Raw genomic sequence first — 27,934 nt, 5'->3', positions numbered from 1 at the left:
TGGGTAGGTAGATGCTGAAATACGCTCGACTTATTTTTCTATTTAATGTTTTTCTCTAAAAGTAAAGAGTGAATTAATGAAAAAAATCGCGTAATTCTGAAAAAATAAATTTTTCAAAATATCGCACCGCGCGTTTGTTTTTCAACACAATAACCCCACACGTGGCAAACCTACACAATCTTATTTGAAAAGCTTAATGTAGCAAAATTACAGAATTCCCTCAAGGCTGGTAATTTCATTCCAGCGTATACGTAAAAGAATAAAAAATTCAATTTCTCAATTATATATCTAACAGACTATAGGTATTACGGTACGCATAAGTAAAGTAACAACACCACCCCACCATTCTGCACCTTAACGTCGCGTCGCTCGTCGAAAGCAGCAACAATATGATCCGAACTTGCGGTGGTGACCATCAAGAACCTTGAACTCGAGTGAAAAGAAAAGTACGAGAAAGCCATATCTCGGCGTAACGTAGGTCTATACATATTTAATTTTTGACTCGAGAATCCAGACTCGAGCAACAAAAACTTGCAAAGGATTCCCGAAAATTCTAATGAATTAATCAATCTTGAAAACGTTACGCGAACTACTCGTATTCTAATAAACGTAATTTTTACTCCGATATGCATGCCACATAACACGAGGTAGGTTAGAAAAAAAAAGGCCTACAGATCATGGCCGATTTTATCTACAATTTATCTTGTTAGACTGTTTTCAAATTGTGGGCGTTTTATTTTCGCGGTCTTTCGTGGTGAATAATTTATCCGGCGGTATTTTATTATTGAAATTTTCAAAAGTAAATATACTCGAGCCCTTTTCACCAAAGTGTTTATTTTAGCCTACAAGATTCTCGTATATACTTTAGTACGGTCGTTTTAGTAGGCAATAGGCATTGCTTTTAACGTTTTGTATAACTTTTAAATCGGCTGTTTAACGAATTATCCGAGTCAATGGATAAGTTTCTTTAGGGAAAATAACTGACGCGAGAATTATTCAGGCCAATTTTTTGCGTCGCAAATTACAAATTTATGCACATTTAACAAATTCACATATATATCTAGATACACATTCTTTTAGAATGATAATTGTAAAATCATACCTTCCACGTGAGCATATCTAATGGCACGTACTTTCACTATGCGTAGAAAAGAATTAAAAATAACCAATAAAACACTCTTTCGACTTAATTAGAATGTATTTACATGAATTTCAAGTTCAATCAACTCGCGGTCACGTTTCGCAGTAAACAAATAAAAATTAAAATAAGTTGGACTACGTTCTGTTATTTTTTTCTCTCTCTAGATTACTTACTTCAAATGTGATTCATTCTTTACAATGTGACCTCGTAATGCATTTTTCAATTAATTTTAACGAAACTGAAAACTAAACGTGGCCTGGTACTTTTACAATATAGGGTAACTCATCTACTCCCCCTCCCCCTCCTCCAAGTTCATGCACTTATTCCTTGTTTTTTTTCCACATTTTCTTCGGTGTCTATGTCAAAGTAGGACATACCTACTCGTATTTGCATTTGGTGAAATCACAAATGATACGTGGAAATTACTATGAGAGAAAATAAGGACTTTGAGCACCATTAGTCGAAGGTTTAAAACATACTATTTACTGTGGTGATCTGGTCTGGTACTTAATGAGAACTCGAAGAAATGTTGGATTTTTCTTGGCAGCATTAAAACGAAAACTTTTACGCATATCTACATTTTGAGTTCACGTACTTTGACAAATGAGTTCTACAAAATATCCTAATTTTGACTTGAGAGTGCAGAAAAAAGCGCCATTGAAGAGAAAAAATTCTCGAAAAAACTGCCCCTAAATTTTTAAAATTGAAAAATGTGATTGGATATGGATAGCTACAACAGTAGGTGGAAGTTTTTTTTTCAGGTCAATCTCCTTTTATGACCAACATTATAAACGTGCAAACAATTATTTTTGGGTTCCTTTTTTCAAAAAAAAATCCCCCGAATAGCGCAATTGAGCAGCTGCAACTTCGTTAATCTTCTTTTAGTTCTTTCTGTAGGTAATAATAAAATATACAATGCTGCGTTTTGAAACTCACTTTTGACATTTCAAAAATTTTTGCATATTTTTGGGTTCAAATTGTTTACAAAAATGCCCGAAAACTTTGACATGTGCGATTGGGCAGCTGGAAATCTGAAAACCTCTTTTTTAGGTCGTATTGCAACGATTATGATGAATTTTTGAGGATCATTTTCGACACGAGTGAGAGAAAATGTATTTCATGAACCCAAATTTTTTTCAAATAAAATTACTCAAAATCTTGTTGAAATCTGGGAATTTTCTTTCTCGGTCATTTTCGAACAATCAACACGTTTTGAAACCAACTTCCGACTTGGATTTTAAAAATGCGAATTTTTTTCAAATGTTTCTTCAAAATCTCACAACAGGTTATGCGTTATGCCCAAACTTTTTCAAAAAAAAATTGATATTCAAAATCTTCTTCAAGTCCGGGAATTCTCTCTCTAGGCCATTTTCTAACTGTTAATGTGTTTTGAGATTCACTTTCAACATAAGTTGGTAAGTCAAAAAATCAGTTTTTTTACACAAATGCCTTGAAAATTCAAGGTAGGTACATTCATATTACTACCCAAACTTTTAAAATTACAACTTTCGACTTGAGTGAAAAAAATAATTTTAGCCTTCAGGACCGTCAAGAGCCGATGCGGACCAGGGGAAGGGGGTGGTGTCGACTGATATGTGAGAATTTTGTCAATTGATATACCTAATATTCGTATGTCTCATAAAAAATTTTATTTTCTGTTTTGGATTTTTGGAAGCCTAAAATGTGAAATTTGTTTATTTTAAAACGAGAACAAAATAGCCCGAAAGAAGCGAAGTTGGGAGCTTTTGAAAATTTCTATTTCGAGATGCCTAAAATCGAGTTTTTTTTAACGAAGAGTTTATTTTTTGGTTTTTAAAATTGAATGGTGCTATTCAAGAAGGTCCTATCGCCAAAAAACTGGTTTTGAGAAAAACACATTTTTATATTTCAGTGTTTTGCTATTTTGGTTTACAATGATATAGCGAGCTCCGGTTTTTTTTGTTGAACAGAAGCATCTTTCCACTGTTCATTTCCTGCGTAGTAATTTTTTTTCCACCGCCAATATTTCCATGGGAGCGCTTTACAAAAGAAACCTTGATAGGACCTTCTTGAAACGACAGGACCTTCTTGCGGTTATTCCACCTAAAAATCGATTTTATTCCTTCTCAAACCCACCAAAAACATGAAATAGTTCAGACAACTTGTTAGGTACGTAATTTACAAGTTTAAAACACCAACTCTTGAGGAAAAAATTAAATTCAGAATCACTCGATTTTTTTCATTTTTACAAAATTTGATTTCCGTCGCACCCGACTCCCCCTCCCCCAAGGGGTCGGGCAAAAAAAAAGGACATCGGATTCGAATTCCTCGTTGAAAATTACTACGAAATCACTACTTCTAACTCTTGAGTTTTGTTGTAAAACCCCATGCGCCCTTTTTTTTGCCATCCAAGTCAGTGGTGAGCCGTCCTCACCAAATTCATATGGCTGCTATTTGTGAAAAACACCACATGGTGAGCTGCGGTTTGCACCATTGTGTGCAGAAAATGTCAGAGATTCAAATTTCATGAACTCCTCAAAAAGGTCCTATCGGTCGATAGGACCTTCTTGAATAGCACCATTCAATTGTAGAATTTGAATGATTTTTTTTTTTTTTAGAAAGTTAATTTTGAAAAAGAATAGAAAACAGGCTCGAGCGAAACAAGGGCAAAACCTTCTAAAAATTTGTACTTCGAGAGGCATAAACACGTTTTTTTTTTTTTTTGTAAAAAGTTTATTTTTTTGGCTTTAAAACTTGATTTTTTTAAATTTGTGTTTCGAGAAGTGAAAAATTATGTTTTTTTTTCATCAAAGCCCCTTATTTTGCTTGGTACTGCAGTAAACGCGGGTTTGGGGCAAACTGTTCCCTCCTCCCTCTCGACGGTCCTGTTGGCTTCTAATTTTTGTCAAAAATGCTTCAAAAACCTCAAAATATGCTCTTAATTTTTTCAAAAACACAATTACTCAAAATCTTCTTCAGATATCTGGAAATGTTTTTCAATTATTTATCAACTAACTAATACCTAAGGCGGTTTGAGGCTATTTTTTGACATAAGACAAAAACATTTTGGCTCCATTTTTTTTCTTCAAAAAAATGTCCCCAACTTCAGATCTACGATACTTGAATTTTCAAAATATTTTTAAGTAAGTCCGGGAAATTTCTTACTCGGTTATTTTTCGACTATCAATGCATTCTGTGACCCGGACTTTTTCGGCACAGTTACAAAAAAATGTATTTTTAGTCGCCAAGTTTTTAGCCAAATTTTTGTAAAAAATGATGGCTATTGCGGTAGGCCCAACTTTGGATAAAAAGGTCGGAGATGAAAAATTTTGATAGTTCTCGACGTTTTGAGCTCAGACTAGACGATTCCCGGTGTGTCAGTTTTTATATATATATATCTATATGGAACTTGCTTACTATCCGAGACCCAGTACATCGTACTGACGATCCGAGGCCCGCGTCTTTGACACTTGGAAAAATTTTAAAGAGCGCCTGGTAAATTCGTTCGCGCATGCGCCTTGCTAGCGGCTATCAAGCCTGGTCTAGAGCCGTTGGTGCGATCTCCAAGGAGTGATTTATACAGGAATGACGCGAGTATGAAGTTTCTGTGTGGGGTGAAGTAAGGTAAGCTGTATATACTGTAGGTATGATACCTACTTTGTGAGTCCCAGACAAAAATTTGTCTATAGCATCCCTGAAGTGTGTACATCATGAAAATATAGTTTTTAATAGGAAAACGTTCCGAGACCCGCTAACGGGCCTCGGAACGTCGCGTCGGGTCTCGGATAGTCGATGTCACTTCCAGAAACGGGCCTGTATAAGCCATAGCAAGCCTGTATATATGTTTATTTATTTATATATAAGTTTCACCGAAACTTGAATTTTTACATTTTATGACCTGGAACGTGTTCTAATTGATCAAATAAAGTCAAACTTGGGAAATGGGGTTCATTTAGGACCTAGAATTGACCTCCGAAGTTTCAAGGGTCAAAGTTGAAAATTACAGAAAGGTCAATTTTTTGGAGGGGCATAATATGACTCCAAATGAACGAAAAAGGTCCAAAATCATACCATAGGTCAATACCTCCATTGTGATCAACATATCCAAATTTCAGCTTCCTAGGTTATCCCCACCCCATTTTAAGTGAGAAAAACCACATTTTACCCCTATTTTTGACCCCCTCACCCCTAAAATTGACCTTAGGAGTCCAAATTTTCAGCATACAATGAGAGGGTGCCCCTTGAGTGCTTTTTGCAGGTTTCAACCTTCCAACCCCATTTGACCCCTCTTCAGGGTCAAAAAAGTGGATTTTTGCGTGTTTTTTGACGTTTAGCCAAGCCTACAGCCCCTCCAAATTGACCAAGAGGGTCCAAATTTTCACAGTACATTGGGAGGATGTACCCGAAGTGCCTTTTGCAGGTTTCAACCTTCCAACCCCATTTGACCCCTCTCCAGTGTCAAAAAAGTGGATTTTTTCATTCATTTAACGTGTTTTTTTGAAAATTTCAATATTTAGCCAAGCCTACAGCACTTCCAAATTGACCTAGAGGGTCCAAATTTTCACAGTACAATGGGAGGATGTACCCGAAGTGCCTTTTGCATGTTTAAACCTTTCAACCCTATTTTTACAGAAAGGTCATTTTTTTGGAGGGGCATAATATGGCCCCAAATGAACGAAAAAGGTCAAAAATCATACCATAGGTCAATACCTCCATTGTGATCAACATATCCAAATTTTCAGCTTCCTAGGTCATCCCCACCCCATTTTCAGTGAGAAAAACCACATTTTACCCCTATTTTTGACCCCCTCACCCCTAAAATTGACCTTAGGAGTCCAAATTTTCAGCATACAATGAGAGGGTGCCCCTTGAGTGCTTTTTGCAGGTTTCAACCTTCCAACCCCATTTGACCCCTCTCCAGGATCAAAAAAGTGGATTTTTGCGTGTTTTTTGATGTTTAGTCAAGCCTACAGCCCCTCCAAATTGACCTAGAGGGTCCAAATTTTCACAGTACATTGGGAGGATGTACCCGAAGTGCCTTTTGCAGGTTTCAACCTTCCAACCCCATTTGACCCCTCTTCAGGGTCAAAAAAGTGGATTTTTTCATTCATTTAACGTGTTTTTTTGAAAATTTCAACATTTAGTCAAGCCTACAGCCCCTCCAAATTGACCTAGAGGGTCCAAATTTTCACAGTACAATGGGAGGATGTACCCAAAGTGCCTTTTGCATGTTTAAACCTTCCAACCCCATTTTTACAGAAAGGTCATTTTTTTGGAGGGGCATAATATGACCCCAAAAAGATGAAAAAAGTCCAAAATTATACCATTGGTCAGTACTCTCATTGTGATCAACATATCAAAATTTCAGTTTCCTAGGTCATCCCCACTCTGATTAAGGTGGGAAAAACCACATTTGACCCCTATTTTTGACCCCCTCACCCCTAAAATTGACCTTAGGAGTCCAAATTTTCAGCATACAATGAGAGGGTGCCCCTTGAGTGCTTTTTGCAGGTTTCAACCTTCCAACCCCATTTGACCCCTCTCCAGGGTCAAAAAAGTGGAGTTTTTCATCAATTATGCGGGGTTTTTTGAAAATTTTGACGTTTAGCCAAGCCTACAGCCCCTTCTTCCTCCTTCAAAAAATGTGGTAACAAACCTGTCTTGACCCTGAAACAGATCAAATGAGGTTGGAAGGTTTGAACTGGCAAAAGGCACTTCCGGTACATTCTCCCAATGCACTGTGAAAATTTGGACCCTCTAGGTAAATTTGGAGGGGCTGTAGGCTTGGCTAAACGTCAAAATTTTCAAAAAACCCGTATAATTGATGAAAAACTCCACTTTTTTGACCCTGGAGAGGGGTTCCAATGAGGTTGGAAGGTTGAAACCTGCAAAAGGCACTTCAGGTACATCCTCCCAATGTACTGTGAAAATTTGGACCCTCTAGGTCAATTTGGAGGGGCTGTAGGCTTGACTAAACGTCAAAAAACACGCAAAAATCCACTTTTTTGACCCTGGAGAGGAGTCAAATGGGGTTGGAAGGTTGAAACCTACAAAAAGCACTCAAGGGGCACCTTCTCATTGTATGCTGAAAATTTGGACTCCTAAGGTCGATTTTAGGGGTGAGAGGGTCAAAAATAGGGGTCAAATGTGGTTTTTCCCACCTTAATCAGAGTGGGGATGACCTAGGAAACTAAAATTTGGATATGTCGATCACAATGAGAGTACTGACCAATGGTATAATTTTGGACTCTTTTCATCTTTTTGGGGTCATATTATGCCCCTCCAAAAAAATGACCTTTCTGTAAAAATGAGGTTGGAAGGTTTAAACATGCAAAAGGCACTTCGGGTACATCCTCCCAATGTACTGTGAAAATTTGGACCCTCTAGGTCAATTTGGAGGGGCTGTAGGCTTGACTAAACGTCAAAAAACACGCAAAAATCCACTTTTTTGACCCTGGAGAGGGGTCAAATGGGGTTGGAAGGTTGAAACCTGCAAAAAGAACTCAAGGGGCACCCTCTCATTGTATGCTGAAAATTTGGACTCCTAAGGTCAATTTTAGGGGTGAGGGGGTCAAAAATAGGGGTAAAATGTGGTTTTTCTCACTTAAAATGGGGTGGGGATGACTTAGGAAGCTGAAATTTGGATATGTTGATCACAATGGAGGTGTTGACCTATGGTATGATTTTGGACCTTTTTCGTTCATTTGGGGCCATATTATGCTCCTCCAAAAAAATGACCTTTCTGTAATTTTAAACTTTGACCCTCCCCACTGCAGGGGTCAACTCTAGCTCCCAAAAGAACCCTATTGTCCAAGTTTTATCCCATTTCATTCATTAGAACGTCTCTTGATTTAAAAAGTAAAAAATTCAAGTTTCGGTGAAACTTCTATATATAGGCATCGCGGTAGGCTTATGAGCCAATTTTTCAAAATTTCAAAATTTTTAAAATCATTTTCAATTTCTGTTCTAATTAACTAATCGAAATTCTAATTGCACAGTCATTGAAATATATAATTTATCTGTATCAAGAAACAGAATAAAAAATTTTTGGAGAAAATTTTTTCAAAAAAATTTAAAAATTTTTTGAACTATATTGAATTTTGTGAAAATTGCTTGGTTGTCAAAAAGTCTGAACCACATCAAAATTTTTGGTATCAACAGTATTCCCATAGAGCAATAAAATGCAGAAAAATCATTAGTCAAATTTATCATCGTGCATACCCAATTTCAACAGGGCTTTGGGTATGCCGACCAGTACTTCCTATTCTATAGGCCTCATGTTAGTACTACATCTAGCGAACATCTCTGAGAAACATTTTGGTGCGCGCAGCTAACTTTGACAAAACTAGTTTGAAACAGGTGGCTCACTTGTTATGTAACTTTAGCCTTTACGAAGTGAGCCAGGCTGGTAAACCTACTGGTTCACTTCTTATGCAAGATTAACCCATACATGGGTTCATAAGTGTGCTGTCGTGAACATATATAAATAAATAAATAAATATTCTAGGGGGTAAACTCGTAACTTTTTTCTAGATTAACCAGCAAACTCATAACGTTTTGACAAACTCGTAACCTTTTTAGGACGTGACTTTTCGATGAGGTGCCATATGACTCTACAAGGTGTGGGGAGTCTACTGGCAAAGTTTGAGCAGGGACGTGAGATTGCCGTTTATACACTTTCTCTTTTGACTCAATTTTCAAATGAGTACATAGCTTAATTAATAGGTATGAGGACATGAGAAAAAGGCGCTTATTGCCAAGAATCATTTTATTCATTTTTTACGTTCTGTTTGGTGATTCTGGTGGTTGAAGGTCTCCTCTTTCACATGGCGTGGTCAAAAATCGTCTAAAATGAATTTTTGACTGCTCAATTTCAATTTGAAGTTGATTATACAGGTCCGAATTTTCGTGTTTTTCAATCTAAACATTGATTTTATGGGAAAAGTATGCATCCTAGGAAAAAAATGCCATGAAGGAAATTGTAGAGAATTAAATTTCCTTTCTGCTCAGAGCTGGTTATTTTTTTGTAGGATGCTTTGTTAAAAAAGCATTTGCGAAAAACAGAGACGTATGAGACTTTAAAAAAAAAGCTTTTCTGAAAAATTGATGTTTTGGCAATGAAATACCTTTCCACAGGTGACCCAAAAATCAAGTTAACGAATATAACGCGGCCTAACATCGAGTACTATCAGGCCTATGGGGTGACGCGTCGAGCGTATGCACAGCAACGAAGTTACAGAGGGGTCTTGAGATTGCTGTTTATACAAAACGTTATGAGTTTACCTGTATGCGGCTATATATAAATATTTATATAAATATATATATAGGCATCGCGGTAGGCTTATGAGCCAATTTTTCAAAATTTCAAAATTTTTAAAATCATTTTCAATTTCTGTTCTAATTAACTAATCAAAATTCTAATTGCACAGTCATTGAAATATATAATTTATCTGTATCAAGAAACAGAATAAAAAATTTTTGGAGAAAATTTTTTCAAAAAAATTTTAAAATTTTTTGAACTATATTGAATTTTGTGAAAATTGCTTGGTTGTCAAAAAGTCTGAACCACATCAAAATTTTTGGTATCAACAGTATTCCCATAGAGCAATAAAATGCAGAAAAATCATTAGTCAAATTTATCATCGTGCATACCCAATTTCAACAGGGCTTTGGGTATGCCGACCAGTACTTCCTATTCTATAGGCCTCATGTTAGTACTACATCTAGCGAACATCTCTGAGAAACATTTGGTGCGCGCAGCTAACTTTGACAAAACTAGTTTGAAACAGGTGGCTCACTTGTTATGTAACTTTAGCCTTTACGAAGTGAGCCAGGCTGGTAAACCTACTGGTTCACTTCTTATGCAAGATTAACCCATACATGGGTTCATAAGTGTGCTGTCGTGAACATATATATTTGCTTGCGACCAGACATGTCAACTATGCTTAGCATATATGCAGAAAAGTGAACAAAATTTTAAAATTGGTATAATTTCTGTTCTAAACCCCTTATTAAAATTTTATTTGCAGATTCAGTCTAATATTAAAAAAATCTATGTTTTGAAAAAAGGAATCAGATTTTTAGGCTAAATTTTGAAGAAAATTTTTGAAAATGGAGTCAAAGTAATTTGAATTTTGAGAAAGTTAAGACACCAAAAGAAAGCTTAAACAACATAAAAATTTTTGATGTTTTTAAATTTTCCATAGGCCAATAAAATACTGAAAAATTTAAAGTCAAATTTGTTGTCGTGTACACTCAGGATCGATGTATTTGCATACATCTCCACCAGCACATCACATTCTACTCACTACAAATTGACTGTAGACCCTGCGTTCGTCCTCGCGCCTTGATTTCTAAGCCATGCGCCCTCTGGTGGAAGTTTCTGAAAACTCATAGTTGACTTATATAGTAAAATTAACCCATGACTTGTCAACTATAGTTGAGAAGTTGGTCAGTCCACTTGTATAGTAAAATTAACCCATTCAATAGTTGACATGTCTGGATACTAATACCTATATATAAAAACTGACACACCGGGAATCGTCTAGTTTGAGCTCAAAACGTCGAGAACTATCAAAATTTTTCATCCTCGACCTTTTTATCCAAAGTTGGGCCTACCGCAATAGCCATCATTTTTTACAAAAATTTGGCTAAAAAAACATGCGTAGGAGGTAGTTGGGCGAAGCTCTAGGGGGGCAGGGGGGACAAAGTCCCCCCAACACAGGCGAACCACAGGAGCGAAGCGAGGGTGCGAGTAGTTCAAGAGCCCTCAATATTTCTGGCACAAAAATTTGGCTCTTACGTAGCGGCAGACTGCTACGACTTTTTTTTTTTCTTCAAAAAGTGACTCAAAATCTACAATTTGGTCTAACAAGGGAGGTGCCCCAGATGACATGCACCGATTTAAATGATTCTTGCACCACTGGATAGAGGACATCGAACATAGTCTACCACGAAATTTCCAGCTGCTGAAGTTGATATTTCGATTTTTCAGAGCAATTTTTCGATTTTCACATAGCAATTCTGAAAAATTGGCCGAATATAGTCGGCGCAGGTCGCATACCGAAACCTTCAATATTATTTAGGCATTTCAATACATATGATGAGACTAGCCCACGGTGAAATTTTCAGCTGCTGAAGTTGATATTTGTTTTTGATTTTCACATTGCAATTTTGAAAAATTGGCCAAAAATAGCCGGCGGAGGTCGCATACCGAAACCTCCCATATTATTTGGGAATTTCAATACTTATGATAAGACTAGCCCACGGTGAAATTTTCAGCTGCTGAAGTTGATATTTGAGCCCTCCAGGGCGATTTTTTGGTTTTCACATTGCAATTTTGAAAAATTGGCCAAAAATAGTCGGCGGAGGTCGCATACCGAAACCTTCAATATTATTTGGGCATTTCAATACATATGATAAGAGTAGCCCACGGTGAAATTTTCAGCTGCTGAAGTTGATATTTGACCCTTCCAGGGTGATTTTTCTATTTTCACAATTGCTATGTGAAAATCGAAAAATTGCTCTGAAAAATCGAAATATCAACTTCAGCAGCTGAAAATTTTGTGGTAGACTATGTTCGATGTCCTCTATCCAATGGTGCAAGAATCATTGAAATCGGTGCATGTCACCTGGGGCACCTCCCTTGTAAGCTCAAAACCTAGGCCAAAACTGTTTTAGAAAAAAATAATCAAAACCTTCTTCAAATCAGCAAATTTTCTTTCTTCGTCATTTTTTAAACCTCAACGGGATTTTGAGAACCGCTTTTGACATGGGTTGAAAGAAACGTATTTTTGATCCCAAATTTTCACTAAAAAATGCTTCAAAACCTCAAATGTGTCGAAGTTTGAAAAAATACTAAAAATCGTCTTCAATCAGTAGATTTTTTTTTTGGGCATTTTTGAGCTAGGTACCTAAGTATTAGCGCATTTTGAGACTCCCTATTGATATTATAGTAAAAGAAAAGTACCTATATATTTTTATAGCCCCAAATTTTTTCAAAAAGTTTTCCAAAAACTCAAAATGTGTGATTGAGCAGCTGCAACTAAGGAAATCCTTTCTTTAAGTAATGTTCTAACCACAAATAACGCATTTTAAGACCCACATTTAACATGAGTTAGAAAAGATGAATTTTTGAGCCCAATTTTTCCACAAAAAAAAAATGTCCTCAAAACTTGCTAGGTATACCTTTTGAACAAACCAAAAAACCACCTGGTAGCTCTCGATTATTAATGAAAAAAATAAAATGATGGAAACAGCTTGCGCCATATTTTGTAGCCACCGAAAAATGAATCGTAGAAAACTTTTTTCGCTGTTTTCACTTTTGCATATTTTATTGTGGAAATGAGACGATTGGTAAACTCGCCTTGGTTGATTTTTTACCAGGAATCTAATTTCAAGCTACCTTACTTATTATGTATTTTCTCTTCTCGTCATTCGATATGTTTTATTTGCTATTTATGCGTAGGTACCTATACCTATATAATACCTGAATATACACTTGGTTGAAACAGATCGATGAGAATTTACACCACGTGTCGAGCTTTTATTACGTAAATCGGCGAAATGATGAATTCGAAAAGTTTGTGCGGCGAAATTGATAATATAATCGACGCAATTCGAGAGAACGAGTGTTTTAAAATGATTCGCCGCTCAAGTACGAGATACTGCATAGTAGGTGGTGAGGTGTAGAGGTACCTAACCTACCTTTCATTGAAATAACCAGCGATTTTCAATTTTACGACGTTAAATCCCTTCGTAAACAATACGTTATTTGTAATAATTATCATATTGTTTTAAATTTATATAAACTCGCGGGAGTAAAATTTAAAACGTCATACAAAGTCTGCCACAGCTCTATACATCGGAGATGGCAAAATATTACGCAAAAGGCCATGGTGATTTCCTCTCGGAATAGTTTTTAATTACTCGATACCATTTAGAGGTATACTGGAATATTAATTAATGTCAACTGTATCAAACTGCTCATAATTGACCAATAAATTAATTAACATTAATCTAGGTCGCAACTTCTATTAACATTAACTCGAGAGAGTTACTCGTATATTGAAAAAAATGCTCGGTTACCGTAGCCAGGTTTATCTAATGGAGTCTCGGCGGCGTACGTAGTAGTAGGTAATAAGATGGAGATTTTTTTCCAACCAGATTTCGTCGCTCGTCAAGGTATTATCGTGTAAAGGCAGGTGCAAGGGCAAAAGAGGGATTTTAAAGGTCGCGTCGTCGTAGTCGTCGTTGCCGTCGTCATTGAAAAATATAAGCTGAGAGGAAAATTTTCATCCCCCTTATCTTCGGGTGACCTTTCATTCGAAAAAATTTACGACTACGCATTTGAAGTGGTAGGTAAAGTAACGTTACACGTTACCTACGTTCGAGCATCGAGTTCGTATATTTAAAATTAATTTTAAAAATTCAAAACGAAAATATAAAAACGTTTATAGCACGAGTTCAAGTTCACGTAAAAATAACAACCTTTAGGATAACAAACCATCCATCATTTGGGAGATGCGAGATGGTAAAAATGAAAACAAAATAAAACAAATACTTACCTACTTTTCTCGTATACAGCCAGAGAATTACCAACAATTATTTTTCTACAACGTTTTCAGCTTCGAGTTGAATAAAATTTTTATAATCTTCAACGTAAATAATAAATGGAATACGAGTACCTATACAGAAAAACCACCCAAGATTTTCCTGCCCAGTTTATACCTACGTCAATGATTGAAGGGGAATTTTTTCAACGTGTGTGTACTTTTCATTTTAATTGTGACTTTCCTCTGGAGAAATCTACTCGTACCATGGTTTTAGTCTTAATATACGCGATATTTACCTAAGTCTCGATTTTGATTACCTGAGTGTACCGATTACAGTCATCTGAGGTATTCTCATCGGTAAACACGAACACCTACGTTTAGAATTTTTCATCGTAGTGTTAAAAAGCCTCCCTTAAGTGACAAATGTACATTTTATTTCTGTCGCCAGTTCATTCAAGCCAAAGTTGAACTAGTCATAATGAACGTAATATTCTTTAATTAGGACAGTCGACGTCTTACATTATTATTCCGAAGGTAACACCATATATACGTGGCCGTGAGAATTAGGAAATTAAGAATACGAGTGACAAAAAAAAATACTGAAAATAATATAACTGCAGCGAAAAGATACCTACCTACTTGAAACATAAGAGCGGACATTCGAAAGACACCTTCTGTAACGTTTTGCTGAGAAAATTAAAATATTGTTAGCTAGGTATTTCAATTAAAGTCTATTATTCGACGTCGCCTATAAAACAAACCACATTTATGCGATATTTGATGGCGTTTTGAAAGCGAATCTTCATACGTATACGAATATACGCAAAACTAATTTACAATTCTTGGAATTAAAACTGCAGGCTGTATTTTTGTCATCCGACTCCGAGCAATTTTTCGCTAATTGATGAGTAAGTTGATGTTGATATAATGTGAAACACGTCGTCGTCGTCGTCGTCGGCAATTCATTCATTCATTTCCGGTCTGAAACTAAGCAATTGTCGACCATTTTAAAATAAATATTCGAAAAATGTGTAGAAGATGCCTACCTAAGTCTATATCTCTCAAAAAAGCGAAAAAGCTCTGAAAATGGAGCAGTTTTTTTTTTACAAAATAAAAATGAATTCCAAAATGTCTCAACTGTTCTCTTACCTGATCTCGAGTGGAATCGTAGTGCTGTACGTTGGATCAGTGATTGATCAATTTTTCAAGCATATAAATATATTTTCCTCTTTTCTTTCATTTTTATGACCCAATTTAATATCTACCTCAGTTAACGTAGCAAGTCAGGGCTGAAATAAACTAGGTTGATACTTTTAAACCAAGTTCACACCTACTTAATCACCAACACGAACTAATAAAATGGAAAACTGTCCTTTGTTTGTTGAAGTTCGTCGCGCCATTTTCTGTTCTTGGCAATTGGTTAATTTTGTATAGAGAATTATTTATATGTAGATGTTAATGTGTAATTTTGTTTCCGGGTTTTGTCTTATTTTTATTGTTCTCTTTCGTATTAGGTAACTTGAATAAATGAGAATGACAACTATTTGATAACATTTTCCAGTATTTCAGTCACATGAACCACAAGGTTTCTCTAAAAAAAACGAAAAATTATACTGCTCATTGAGCAGCGTAATTTTTCGTGCTCATTATGTTTGAATTACAGCCTAAAAAAAGTAGGGATAGTGGAAAAAATGCAGGAAACAATCGTCAAAGAGGTGTCATTTTCAGAAAAATGGTATTTTTTTCGCTCAAGTGCGTGTACCCAACAGCTGTCTTTGGAAATATGGTCTAATTTCAAAAGATAGGTAGTACCTACTTTAGATTCTGCGTCGACCTAGGCTATCAGCAAGATTCAAGACCACTTCTAGCGTTCTACTGAATGGCTGAAAATTAGTGATAGGTAATATCTTTTGGAATTGAGTCATTTCCCCAAAAACTGATAGGGTAGAGGCCAAAGCGAAAAAAATCACCATTTTTTTCGAAAATGCTTCTTTTTCGAGGACCTCATATTTCCCCTCAAAGAACACTTCCAGAGTTGAACATTTTTCTGAATAACTTTCAACTCAAAATGAAGGCCTATGTCGAATTTAATCGAAATCCTTCAACATTTTTTTCGTACTTTGAGAATGTTAAGTACCTACATACCTATATGAAAATTTTGACTTTTAGCTCCCTAAAGATGACAAGATGGCAACACTGGTTTTTGTACAATTCATGATCCATACTTATGTGACAAAAATTCTCAAAACAAGAAATAATTTTAGCAACAAAGGGAATTTTTAATTTGAATTGTACCAAAAAGAATGAAAAGATGCAAAAGTTTCTGCCCATCTCCATGAGGCGAAGAAGAAATCTTTCAAGTACCTATAAAAGTAAAAAAAATATATACATATTTGAGACTTCTGACAACAATTTTAGAAAAAGTTGGATTGTTTTTTGAAAAGCGTTGAAAAAAATCGAGAGCTGGATTCATTTTTGAAGATATTTTTAGGAATTTAAAAATTAGCATTTATTTATAAAATGTGTTAGATTGAACACAAGAATCTAATTTTAGGAGAATTATTCAAAATTCAAATGCTCAAGTTCCCATGAAGAAAAAAAAATTGATAATACTATTCACGTGAAAAGCTAAAAGGTTTTTATACTGTTTTCGACCTTCTGATTCAATTAGATTGATGTCTTCGAGTCGTTCAAAATTTTCCAGCAGAGTTACAAGTTTTATAATTCTCAAAAAAATGCCATAAATAGAACCAAAAGGAAATCCAGCTCCTATGAACATGTATTTAATTCTGTTTTTGATCATTTAGATCGACTTAGGCACACATTTTAAAAATCTGTTTCTGCTGGTTCAAAATTCAAGTTCAAAATTTTTTCTTCGGGTATCATAATAAAAAATTTACCCTATGATTTACGAACGAGTTGACGTGAAATGATGAGATATGGCTTTCATCCTACTTTTGACCAACCAAAACTGATATGATGTAGTTTTGAGTCATGTTGGAACATCCGGTAGATTTTTGGATCCTTCAATTCTGCGGAAAAATTGTCATAAAAAAGATCAAAATATTAAATGTAATTCGGCACCTGAACTTTCGATTTCTCGTTTTCCGGTTTAGAATTTTTCATGATTGGGATACCCTTCTTGAGTGTATTTTTGAAAGTATTATCTGCAAATTTTGAGTTTCCTCTCTCCGAAAATATCTTTTGTACGACTGAAAAAATATCTCATGAGGTCATGAGCTTGAAATTTTCCTAAAAATAAATGTTTGTTTTTTGGTTTAAAAATAATATGCTTTTGCTCTTGCTATTTCTTTGTTTTTTTCCTGCATTGGAAAATTAATTCTTCCTTCACCTTCCAGCTGAAAAATACAAAAATGTGTGCTTACCTGGGAGTATTCCTAATTCTGTTCGAGCAATTTTTTTTGTAAAAATTGGGAATTTTGAAATTTTTTCAAAATTTTAGACTTTTGATTTACAGAAAAAATGTTATCAGCCTGTCTTCTCGGATCCGCAATTCACCTCGTATTAATTCGATCTTCTAACAGGATTAAATTCATGAGCTGCTGAAGTTGATTAATAATCAATACAAAGATCTCTGGAGCGATTTGAAATTACTGGAGAAAAGTCACTTTTTGCTTGGAAGCTTTAGATCGGCAAGATAAAGGTGGCAATCGATTTGAGAGAGGGGATCGACTTCAAAAAAATTAATCAATCAATGCTGAAGTTTAGCTATTTCGGTGTAGAATTTGGGTGCTTGTCTTTCGATTGTTTTCATTCGGTACAAAAAAATTTTTTCTTTGCGACCATTTTTCCCCGTTACTACGTATCAAAAAATTGTATTTTCTTCAATCCAAATGGGGCTTAGGTAGATAATTAAATGTTTCAACCTTGTTTGAATCACAATTTAACAGCTTGAATAGCAAATTTTCTATTGAAAATATTTATATATATTCGACGTTCGATATTTTTACTGAATTGTTTCTATTTTATTCACGATATTTTTTAATTTTGTTTTTTTCGTGACAAAAAACGTTACACTGCATTGCCTTAATCCTGCATTCTGTTCCAAACTGACTGACCTAGTTTCGCGGTTATTCCTGTCTACGGCCTTTCAATAACTTGGCTATATCTTCATACGAGTACGTAACACGATATTAAATTAAAGGTGAATTCGTGTCATTGCTCCATTTATCGTTATTGTTTTCCAAATTCCGCCGTAAATGCAGGCGCGAAATTCTTAGAATTGTTATAATCGCACAATCGTGTGCATCTAGTATTTCGCAATACCAAACCATAAGTAGGTAGGCAGGCACTTTTACCTACATATGAATAAGAAACTAGAAAGGTATGTATAAGTAAACGAATGGCCAGAGTATAAATAAGGTAAATTTTGTGCAAAAATATGCACCCTCGGTTTTCACACAACAGCTTTTATAGTCTCTTACTCTCTGAACATTCGTATAGTCGTTGATTCTTCTCAACCAGAAGTAAAAGTTGGTTAATCGAATTTCATCGGTAGGGCAACGAATAAAATATTTAAGCTTTCGTCAAGCTGAAAGCGCGCGCGGTCACAAAGCAACAAAAACTTTCGCTCGTTAATTACATTTTAAACAAAACATTTTATGCTTTTGTGACCCGACGATGAGAAAGTTTACCGCAACCGGGCTACAATAGTTTTTCATCTTTTGTCAAAATTTTCTTCAATGACGTAAATTAATTTAAACGCGATCGCTAAATGTAATATGTAATCAGGTTAAGGATAATGGCACTGTCCCTTTAGAGTAAATAACTATTAGGTAATTCATTCTGTCGAGCCCTTGTCACAAGGCCACATTTCGATTATTTTCACGTTAAATTCGAGTCAGCAGAACGATAATAAACAGTCGTCGTAGGCGTTTGGAAAATTTCATCTGCCATGTACCGCGATTACTTTCGCAATGAAAAATCAACCCCCGAAAAAATTGCACGTGGTCTTTCTACGTTGATGCTCAATGAAAAAAAAAAATTCATTAAAATTTAATTTCCATCTTGCCAACTATTTTAAGATTTTTATTTGCGTAAAGGTCGATTCAAAAAATTTAAATCTTTTTTAGAAATATTTAATTAAAAAATAATTAAATTAAGGACATTTTTTTCCTTTTCGTTTTGTAATAATATCTTACTTCTCATTCGCAAAGTGTGTTTAAAAATGGTTCTCGCAGACATGCACCTACGCGACAAGCGACAAGTTACGTAAGTTGAAATTTAATAAATTTTTTTCGAGCCCCGAGGTCTCCTTTATAATTTTATTTTTCCACATAGACGTATAAATAAAAATGTTTGCGAGAGAAATTTCATTTTATCGTAGGTGATTATTAAATGTGGGTTGATTCGATTTCACAAAATCAACTGAAATTGTTTTCAAGTTCGGAATCTACGCGTATAAAAGAAATACCTATACTTACTTACAGAAGCCAGTTGAAAATATATTGAAAGGAAAACAGCTACAGCGAGAAATAATAAAGTATGAACATACTTGAGTATTGCTGTGATCGTAGATACGGAATGATTGAAAAAATAATACCTAGACCTAATATAACGAGCAGAAAAAATATTTGTTTTCTATAAAATGATACCTAGGTAAATTCACACACATTCATTGAACAACTGCTGATTATTTTTATGTCGAGTTTTAAGGCTGATGTCCTACATGTCCATGCTGCTGAATTGCCTGGAGGAAGTCAATGCGAGACATGGCATACTGACCAGTATCACAGAAACAAAAATTATGATGATTGATAGGCCAACCAAACCAACAACTTGCCATATTGTACAGGAAGTTAATGGAATCAAATTTGTGAAGAAATTCTCCTACCTTGGATCCTTTAGTGAAAACATGGGTGGATGGGAATTGGGAAGCCAAAGCCATATCACTAACACCTGGTGAGAACCTGAGATTACTTGTTTGAAATAAATATGACATGGAAGGCTCGTAGGACTGCTCAGGTTTTGCAGTCGCTCCAAAATCAAAGTCTTTGTTTGGACTTGAGAGCTTTCAAATGGCCCAGTCTGGTCATTCTGTTTGATTTTTTTTGTCTTTGTAGGTTGGTGTTGGTGCAGTCCGGTTCTGACTGGAAATTTGTATCCTGCTCATGGCTATATGGCTTAGCCCAGGTCCAAAAAACAAGTCTTCATTTTTTAGAAAGAAAAAAACTTCCAACACATTAGAAGAGTTGAAAAATAGGATTTTTGATTTCCGGATATTAAAACTTCAAAAGAAATTGAATCATAAACCATAATGGAAATTTTATTGAAATGGGCTTCCTAAACTGGCATTAAAAATTTGAAAAATTGGATGTAACTGGACCACTGAGGTCCAAACCATGGTCATTGCCTCATTGGTCCGATTTTTTAGAAAGGTCCTTGGTCTAGGTTTGTTCCTGGTATTTTTTCTGAAGAGAGTCATCCGTTCAGTTAATATTGACATTGTTGTACCCACCAGAGAGAGACTGGAACCATTTCAACAATTTGCAAAGGGGATCAGCAAAGGACTGACACAATGGTAATGTGGGGCTGGAAGAAACTATTGCAAGACTCTTGGACAGCAAAAAGAACCAAAGCCTCAGTACTGCAAGAAATTGGGCTGACAAAGCAACTATCAGCACTTCAGCAGTGATTCAGGGCCAAATATTTAAATATATAGGCACACACATTGGACTAGGTCACAAGAACAGATGCAATGCAGACAATCTTTGAGTGTACAAGGCAGAGTAGAAGGGATGAGAGTGAGAAGTGTGATCCCATTCTTCATCTGTGTGACAGTGTACCAACAGTAATCAGCAATTCAGCATGCACCCAGAGTTGGGATGATTCCTCCATTCTTCAGAATTAAACTTGTGAATTATGGTTCTCATACTAGGGATAATTGCAATTCTTCAGTCTTGATTCTATTGCAAAGCAAATCCGGTTCTGAATCTGATTGTTTTGAGCTTCTCAATTCCCTTCAATTCCCTTCAATTCCCAAATGAGTCAGTCATTTCAAAAACCCAGTAAATCACCATTTAAGGGATTTTTATGTTTTCACTGATTCTGATGGTGTGTTGCATGCTCTATCGGATAAAGTTGGAAGATAGCTCAAAAGTGCCTATTTCAGCGTAACTCCTGCAGTTACGGGGTTTTTGAAATCATTTTTTTATAAGTCAAACGAAGAACATTAATTTCATAAACGTTAACGTAACTCAATTTTTGAATTTATGTCGTAAAAGTAAAATGGATAAAATTTTTGTTGATTCTTTATTAGGTACATTAATTTAATTAAATTGTAGATTGCAGGTATAACCATATAAGTTCAATAAATTAATGAAAATCTGTATTCAATCATTTTGGGTATTGAAGTTACGGGATTTTCTGGGATTATGTGTCATTTTTCAGGTTTTAAAAAAAGTCATTTCGAAAACCCCATAATTCCACGTAAGTATTTAACAATGGAATATATCGCGGTGTACAAAATTTCAAGTTCTGGTAAAGGTACTGGAGTATTTGGAATGATAAGACCAATCAATTACAAGTAGTTCATAAGTTTACGGTTTTACGATAAAAATACAGCCCACAGACAGTTTTTTTTATTTCCTGAAAAATTTTAAAAGCACCAGATTCGGGTTTTCGAAATGACTGACTCAAATACTACATCATTGGGTGAAAATCTGCCAATGATACACCACAAAAAAAACACAGTGGGAATTGAATTTCAACACTTTCCACCAATACTTTTCTGTTCATTAATCTGCATGCGTATTTTTTTATGAAGTAAATTCTGCCAATGTCCAATATCCATGAAAAATTATTGACACTGCTGTGCCGGCCGAGAATCAAACCTTGGTCCTAGAGTTGGTAGACAACCACTTCTACTAACCTGACCACCAGAGCATAATGCATCAAATGCAAATATTTCTTTAAGTACTGTCAAAACCCCTAATTTCGGACAGGGTACGTAATTTCGGACACTCAGTGTTTTTGCTCTTTTATTGATAAGAACCAAGGGTACAAGTAAAAGTGAACACTTCTTCTATTAGTTTAGATCACGGACAATCTCCCTGATGTAAGAATTTTCATTTTACACTATTTATTTAGCCATTAAAATGGACTTTACAAAGTGCTTCATGTAAAGTGTGGGGAAAAAGTTATTCACAGAGTCTATCCAAATGCTTTCATAACCACGAAAATCGCTCTAAAATATCAAGAAGTCACTGGTAATTAAAAATAAAATTCATTTATCAAATTTCACGTTTTGTTTCTATTATTTAAATCCTAAAAACTGAAAAAGTCGCGAAACGGATCATTATTTCGGACACTTTGGTCAACGCTTTACCGAGTTTGGAAGGGTAACACTGATGCACTTGCAAATGTGTATTTTTCGAGTTCGACGGTATTTTTTCAAGTGTTTTCAGTTTTGATGAAGATATTGTACTATTATTTCACTCATTTTCCTAAAAACCATACTGAAAAGTAAAAGTCGGAGTCGTAAAATCATCAACAAGGAGTTTGATAAGAAATTGTTCAATGTTACCAACTTATTTTTCTAATGAGAAAGTGGATAATGAGAGTGCTGAACATTTCCTTGAAAAATCGTTTTTCTCTACATTTCACATCATGATTCGAGCTGTTTTTGATTGGAGTTGTTTTTCAGAGGTAAATAATTTCTTTTTCAACTAAAATTTTCGAGTTCCCACGTTAAAGAAAAAGTGTCTGAAATTAGGGTACCTTGGACCTAATTTCGGACACTTTTCGGATTCAAATTAAATAAACAAAATCACGTAAAATTTATAAATTGATGCTCAAAAACGATTCACACGATGACATTCTATGAGAATGTGAAGACAAACACCAAGTTGAATCGCTCGTTTTAAAGCCTTTTTCGAAAAACGTGAAAAAGTGTCCGAAATTAGGGGTTTTGACAGTACTACGCAGAAACACATGCATAAAACACCACATTTACGGATGTGTTTATCAAATTATGTGAAAGAATTAAGCCAAGAAACATGCTAGTAGCATATATTTTGTAGTTGGTTTCAACTTTCTTCCAATGCCAAAAACACGCCACATAATTTGAAAGCGCTGTAGCCTTATGCGAGAAAAATACGCCACAAAATATTCTTGTAGCGAATTTCTTAGCAGACTTTTCTTTCAGTGCATCAATCCGCCTGCTGAACTTTGCTTTTTCATGTGTATATTCAGAATATGTCAATAAACCAGCTGGTTTTGGCGTCTTTCTTTTTCAGTGTAGGGGCAGATTTTCTCCCAATGGGATAATTTCTTTCAACTTAAGAATTTTACGAATAATTTTGAAATGGAATGAGTAGGTAATTGCCTCAACTACATGATCATTTTGCATGTCTTTTATTCTTTTGTTTGTTGCTATGAGCAGGGAATCACAGGCAGGGAATTGTGACGGTGCAATTCTCCATTAAAGGGAGTCAGATTCTTACATTGTGCAATTCTTTCATCGCATGGAATGACATATTTGCAATATGTTCACACACCAACTGACCTAGAAATGTTATCAGGCTCAAACTACAAAATGCATTGCTAAAAGTCATTAAAAACATTGCATCTTACTGTTTTAACATGTGTTAATTAAGGAATAGGATTCCTGCATTTTGCAATTCTTCTGTTTTAGGGAATCGTGATTTGAATCCAATTTGAATCTGATTAAAATTGCAAGAATTGGATTCTTTCTAGATTATTCTTTTACGCAATTCGAATTGGCCCAACTCTGCATGCACCAAATTTGGGTACATGAAACATTTTGCCAAATAAACCCATAGTTTTGCATGTGAAAAAGAGAAAATTAGGTTACAGGTGCTTTTGAGGGCACCAATTTCTTTTAATTGAAAATTTTCAAAGAATTATTTATCAAAATTTGCGGTTTAATACGCCCAGAATTCATTTTTGAGGGCAATTGCGAACAATTTTCTGTCCAGTTTCACAACTTGATTTTCAGTTGCCAAAATCAACCTCCACAAATCTTCTGAAGAAATTTTAAAATTCTGGAGAAATCGAAAATCGTACTGGAGGCTGCAGAATTCCTGGAAATGGTGAAAATTCAGTTTGAGAGAGTTCATAGTTTCAGGATAAATTGTCATTCTAACACAAATGAATAGGCCAAAAGTTGTTAATTGAAGACGTCATAACAAAAAGGGGTATATATGACACATATGTCCTTTTTGAGACGAATCCATATTGTTATTCTTCAGACCTTCCTCTATCATATGAGACCACCCCCACTTCACAAAGTCGAAAAACCAGTGAGATATCGCCATTTTAAAACTGCGAAGTCGATTAAAAATTTACTTTTTCAGAGATAATGGGTTACTCATGGTCGATTTTGTGTTATCAACCATTATTTACCTGGTTTAAATCCAAAAATTTGCTCAAAAACATTTTTAAATCAAAAAAAAATTGGCCAATTTTTCGCTTCAAAAAGGACATATAATTCGAAATGTTTGAGCGCTTACCGCTAACACACAGTTTCCTCCAGACTGATGGTGCATAGCATTTCATATAGTTAGATAGAGGGAAAATAAGATAAAATCGTCACCATGTTCAAATATGCACATTTCTAAACTTCACAAGCACTCAAACTTTCAAACAGTTTTTTCTCAAAATACAACTTTCACACCTACCTATGTCCTTTTTGCTATGACGTCTTCAATTTTGAATTTTGAAAAATTCGCAAAAAAAATAAATTTGGGCAGCTGAATTTTGGTTATATGGGAGCTTTAGACCATGCTCGAATATGGTCTGAGGAACCGAGGAACCCGATTTTTTAGAAAGATCTTCCTAAAAATCACGTTCCCCTTCAAATCGGAGGATGGACACTTCGAGAGATTCTAACATATTATTGTAAATGTAAGTTATTTTTTCAATACCTACTGTAATTGAATTAAGTACCTAGACCTACCTAAATAATTACCCAGAAAATATTCGAAATGGTATCCACCTACTTAATTCAGTAGATCAATAATTGAGTTATTTTATTTCATTGATTGATTCCAATAACAATTACTTATCATGAAAATCTCCATAGCAAAAATAAATTGCTTCGGGAAAAAAATCGCCAAGACAAAACAATAAAATCCAAATAATCGCCTGTTATTTGTCGTAGGTAGGAAATTTAAACGCCTTCGGTGCGCGATATGCAAGAATTATTTCACCACAGGAGACCAACAACCTAAGCCCACCTTCCGGTTAATAGGAATACCATCTTGAATGATTTTCTTTCGAGTGTTTACACATTGAGAACCACTTATTAGCACCTTCATTGAGTTCTATGATCTTTCACGTTACTATCTTTATGCACTAGGTCGTCGTATTTCTTTTCATCATGATTCTCTCCTCCTATTTCTTCACCATACCTGAGAGGTAATTCAACTCGAGATAAATTCCTATTAACGAAATTTGGTTAGATACGACTACGAGTAAGTACCAGTACCTATTCCTATTATTGAATCTCACACAGCCGGTTACAAAAATGTGTATTTTTTCGTTTTATTAATTTCGCGACATCGATAAATTTCAATTTTTCTTTCAATTCCAGATATTAGTTAAGCGAGGTTATCTCAGACTGTAATCTTTACTTGGAGAAAAATGAACTCGTAAAATGTTTTTTAAAAAATCTTTACCTCGTACGGCTCGTATACCCACATAATTAGCCATTTCAGCTGTTTAAACAGTAAAAAATTATTTTACTAATTTAGGGAACAGAATTTTTGCACAGAGCGTGCGACGACATCTACTCGCACGTAACCGCAAGAAGTGTTCATTTGAAAATAAAAAAAAAACCTAAACCTGAGTAAATTATCGATTTTTTTGGCCATAAATGTCAAAAATATTTTAAAGTATTGCATATACATACGTCGCACTAATACTCAACCTTCTGATACTTCGTTTTCAAGGTCGCTGAAAATGTTTTTTCAGGGTCTCTGCCATTTATGCCGAATTTATCGTATTTTTCGTACACCACTTTTTTATAGGTAGGTACTTACGGTATATTTGTGATGGCTTCAATTTTTTCCTTCGTTGGGAAAATTTTTTTAAATTCAATTTGAAAATGGTGTCTATATGGTAAACATTGTTACGAGTTGAGTTACATGAATATTTTAAGAAGTTAACGCGAAATGACTATGAGATTATTTTGTTATCGTGTTTTAGATCCTAGAAGACTAAAGACTATAGTACGAGTACCTACCCGTGTTGAGAATTTGGGAGTAAATTCTGTCACGAGAGTCTAATCTTTAATAAAAACATTATTCTTTTAATATATAATTACACCAGAGGGACATAAGATTACATTTACTGGCTCTCAAGAATACGATTTAAATTCGATAAATACGGCTACCATTTTAATCAGTAGATCAGTACCCCCCCTTTCACTTCTAAAAACGTCCAACTGCTCAGTAGTATACGTAGGTAAGGTAAGCCTATCATTCTTTTTCTTCTTTTCCAAAATGGCGAAAAATGAATCATTTTCAAGTACCTACATGAAATTTGTGAAATACATACCAAATGAGATAGTGCTGACATTGAAAATAAAAATTGATAAAAATGACCCAAAAAAAGTTACGCTTTCAGTGGAAAATTTAGTGGCGATGAGATCATTTAAACGATAGGGGGGAAAGTCTAATGACAGCTAAATGTCGACTAAAAAATTAACATACCTACTCGTACTTAAATTTAATGCTTTCAACCTTTCAAGTTTAAGTTTTTGTCCTTGACTGTTTTTTTTTTAAGATAGTGGAAGAAAGGAATAGGAAGGGGTGGTGATGGAAAAATTCTTCAATTTTTGTCTCTTAATTCACTCTTTTGTTTTGATTGTGAGTAGGTAAATTCAACAGAAATTTGAAATTTCAATATGTTTAGGGTACTATTTTGTGTAACTTTTTACTATCTAAAACACCCTCGAGCCCGACTCTTCAGCACAGAAGCGATTCATTTACGAAGAGAAATTCGTATTAAGATAGACCTTTCTTTATCGTATTAAATGTTTCTCAAACTAGTACATACATATGTACAAATGAAATTACACGTTACTCGTCGTTCGAGCGATTTTGAGTCCATACAAATAAATCAAAGTCTGTCCTCAAATCACATCTTCTTTTGATCTGAAAAAGAGAAATTCTCTATTAGTACAGAGGTGTGTTTCCACCGTCAAGGGAAACATCACAAACCAGAGCACACGAACAACTGCATAATAAACACCCATAAATCGAATCTCATTCCTTAACACCTTGAACGACTTCCAAAAAAACAAAACATATGCATCAGTGTACAAGGAACACTACATCTAGACGGAGCGAGCTCGTGAAAAACTCTTTAATTTTGATTGCATGGTATTTTATTACGTATTTGTATTTATTCCAGTACCCGTTCAGAAGTTTATTACGTCTTGCTGAAATTGTTTGCGTGTTTATATTGCAGCTAGATATTCAAATTATTCAACACTTCAAATTTTCTGGGTTTAACCTACAACCTACCAAATACTCAACTATAAAAAACCCATACGACTGGCAGATCAGGTCACATATGTTGATTTTGAAGGGGCAATTTTTTCGGGAATTTCACAAATTAGCTTTTGAGTGTGATGAAGCAGTTCTATGTGATGCTTAGAAAAAAATGAACAATGCAAAAAAAAGTTTTCAGGATACCATTAGGCAACTTAATTTTGCCTCGAACCAATTCGAATCTTTCTTGATGACTATTTTTTGGCCTAAAAACTACATACCTATCACATCTTTTTAATTTATTAATTTTTTTTCATTTTTTCATTTTTTTTTTTTTTGATAGTTTTTGACGATAATATAAAAATTGATATTTGAAGCAAACCAAATATCGTTCTCCCTCCCTCCCCTCCCCCCAAAAAAAGAAGGAAGCATAGGAATAAACTTTGAATTTCAAGACGGACATTCCTGTCATGCAGTTTAAGAAGTATTTAGGTGCCTGTTTGTAGACTCGGACCCATTAGTCGCATCATCAAGCAAATTTTGGCATCTGATATGTTTATAACCTAATTTTAGGTCTTGAATTTCTTTTTTAAATTTTAGCACATTTTTTTTTAAACTCAAAAATTTTTCAAATTGAAGATGAAAATCTGAAATGGTTTATTGATAACTCGAAAACAAAAATTCAGCTCTAAAATTTGAATCGATGCCATTGCTGCAATATTTTCGGTATTTCAAAGCATAAGCAACAGTTCGATACATTTTTAACTCGTAGTTCGTCTCGA

At 35.0% G+C, this 27,934-nt stretch overlaps 1 protein-coding gene across 1 annotated transcript in view; it reads left to right on the top strand.

The window, feature by feature from the left end:
* The window catches only part of LOC135839086 (rab GTPase-binding effector protein 1-like), a 123,738-nt gene extending 113,730 nt beyond the window's left edge, over nucleotides 1–10,008 (top strand). The window contains exon 15 of the mRNA XM_065354961.1: nucleotides 9,862–10,008. Within this exon, the coding sequence (XP_065211033.1) occupies nucleotides 9,862–9,993 (132 nt within the window). The 3' untranslated portion in view covers nucleotides 9,994–10,008. The remainder of the gene's footprint in view (nucleotides 1–9,861) is intronic.
* Nucleotides 10,009–27,934: the final 17,926 nt, after the last annotated feature.

Source organism: Planococcus citri, chromosome 3 (genome assembly GCF_950023065.1).
Source record: "Planococcus citri chromosome 3, ihPlaCitr1.1, whole genome shotgun sequence".
NCBI lineage: Eukaryota > Metazoa > Arthropoda > Insecta > Hemiptera > Pseudococcidae > Planococcus > Planococcus citri.
The sequence above is the reverse complement of the archived record's forward strand: the minus strand, read 5'-3'. Positions and strand labels throughout refer to the sequence as shown.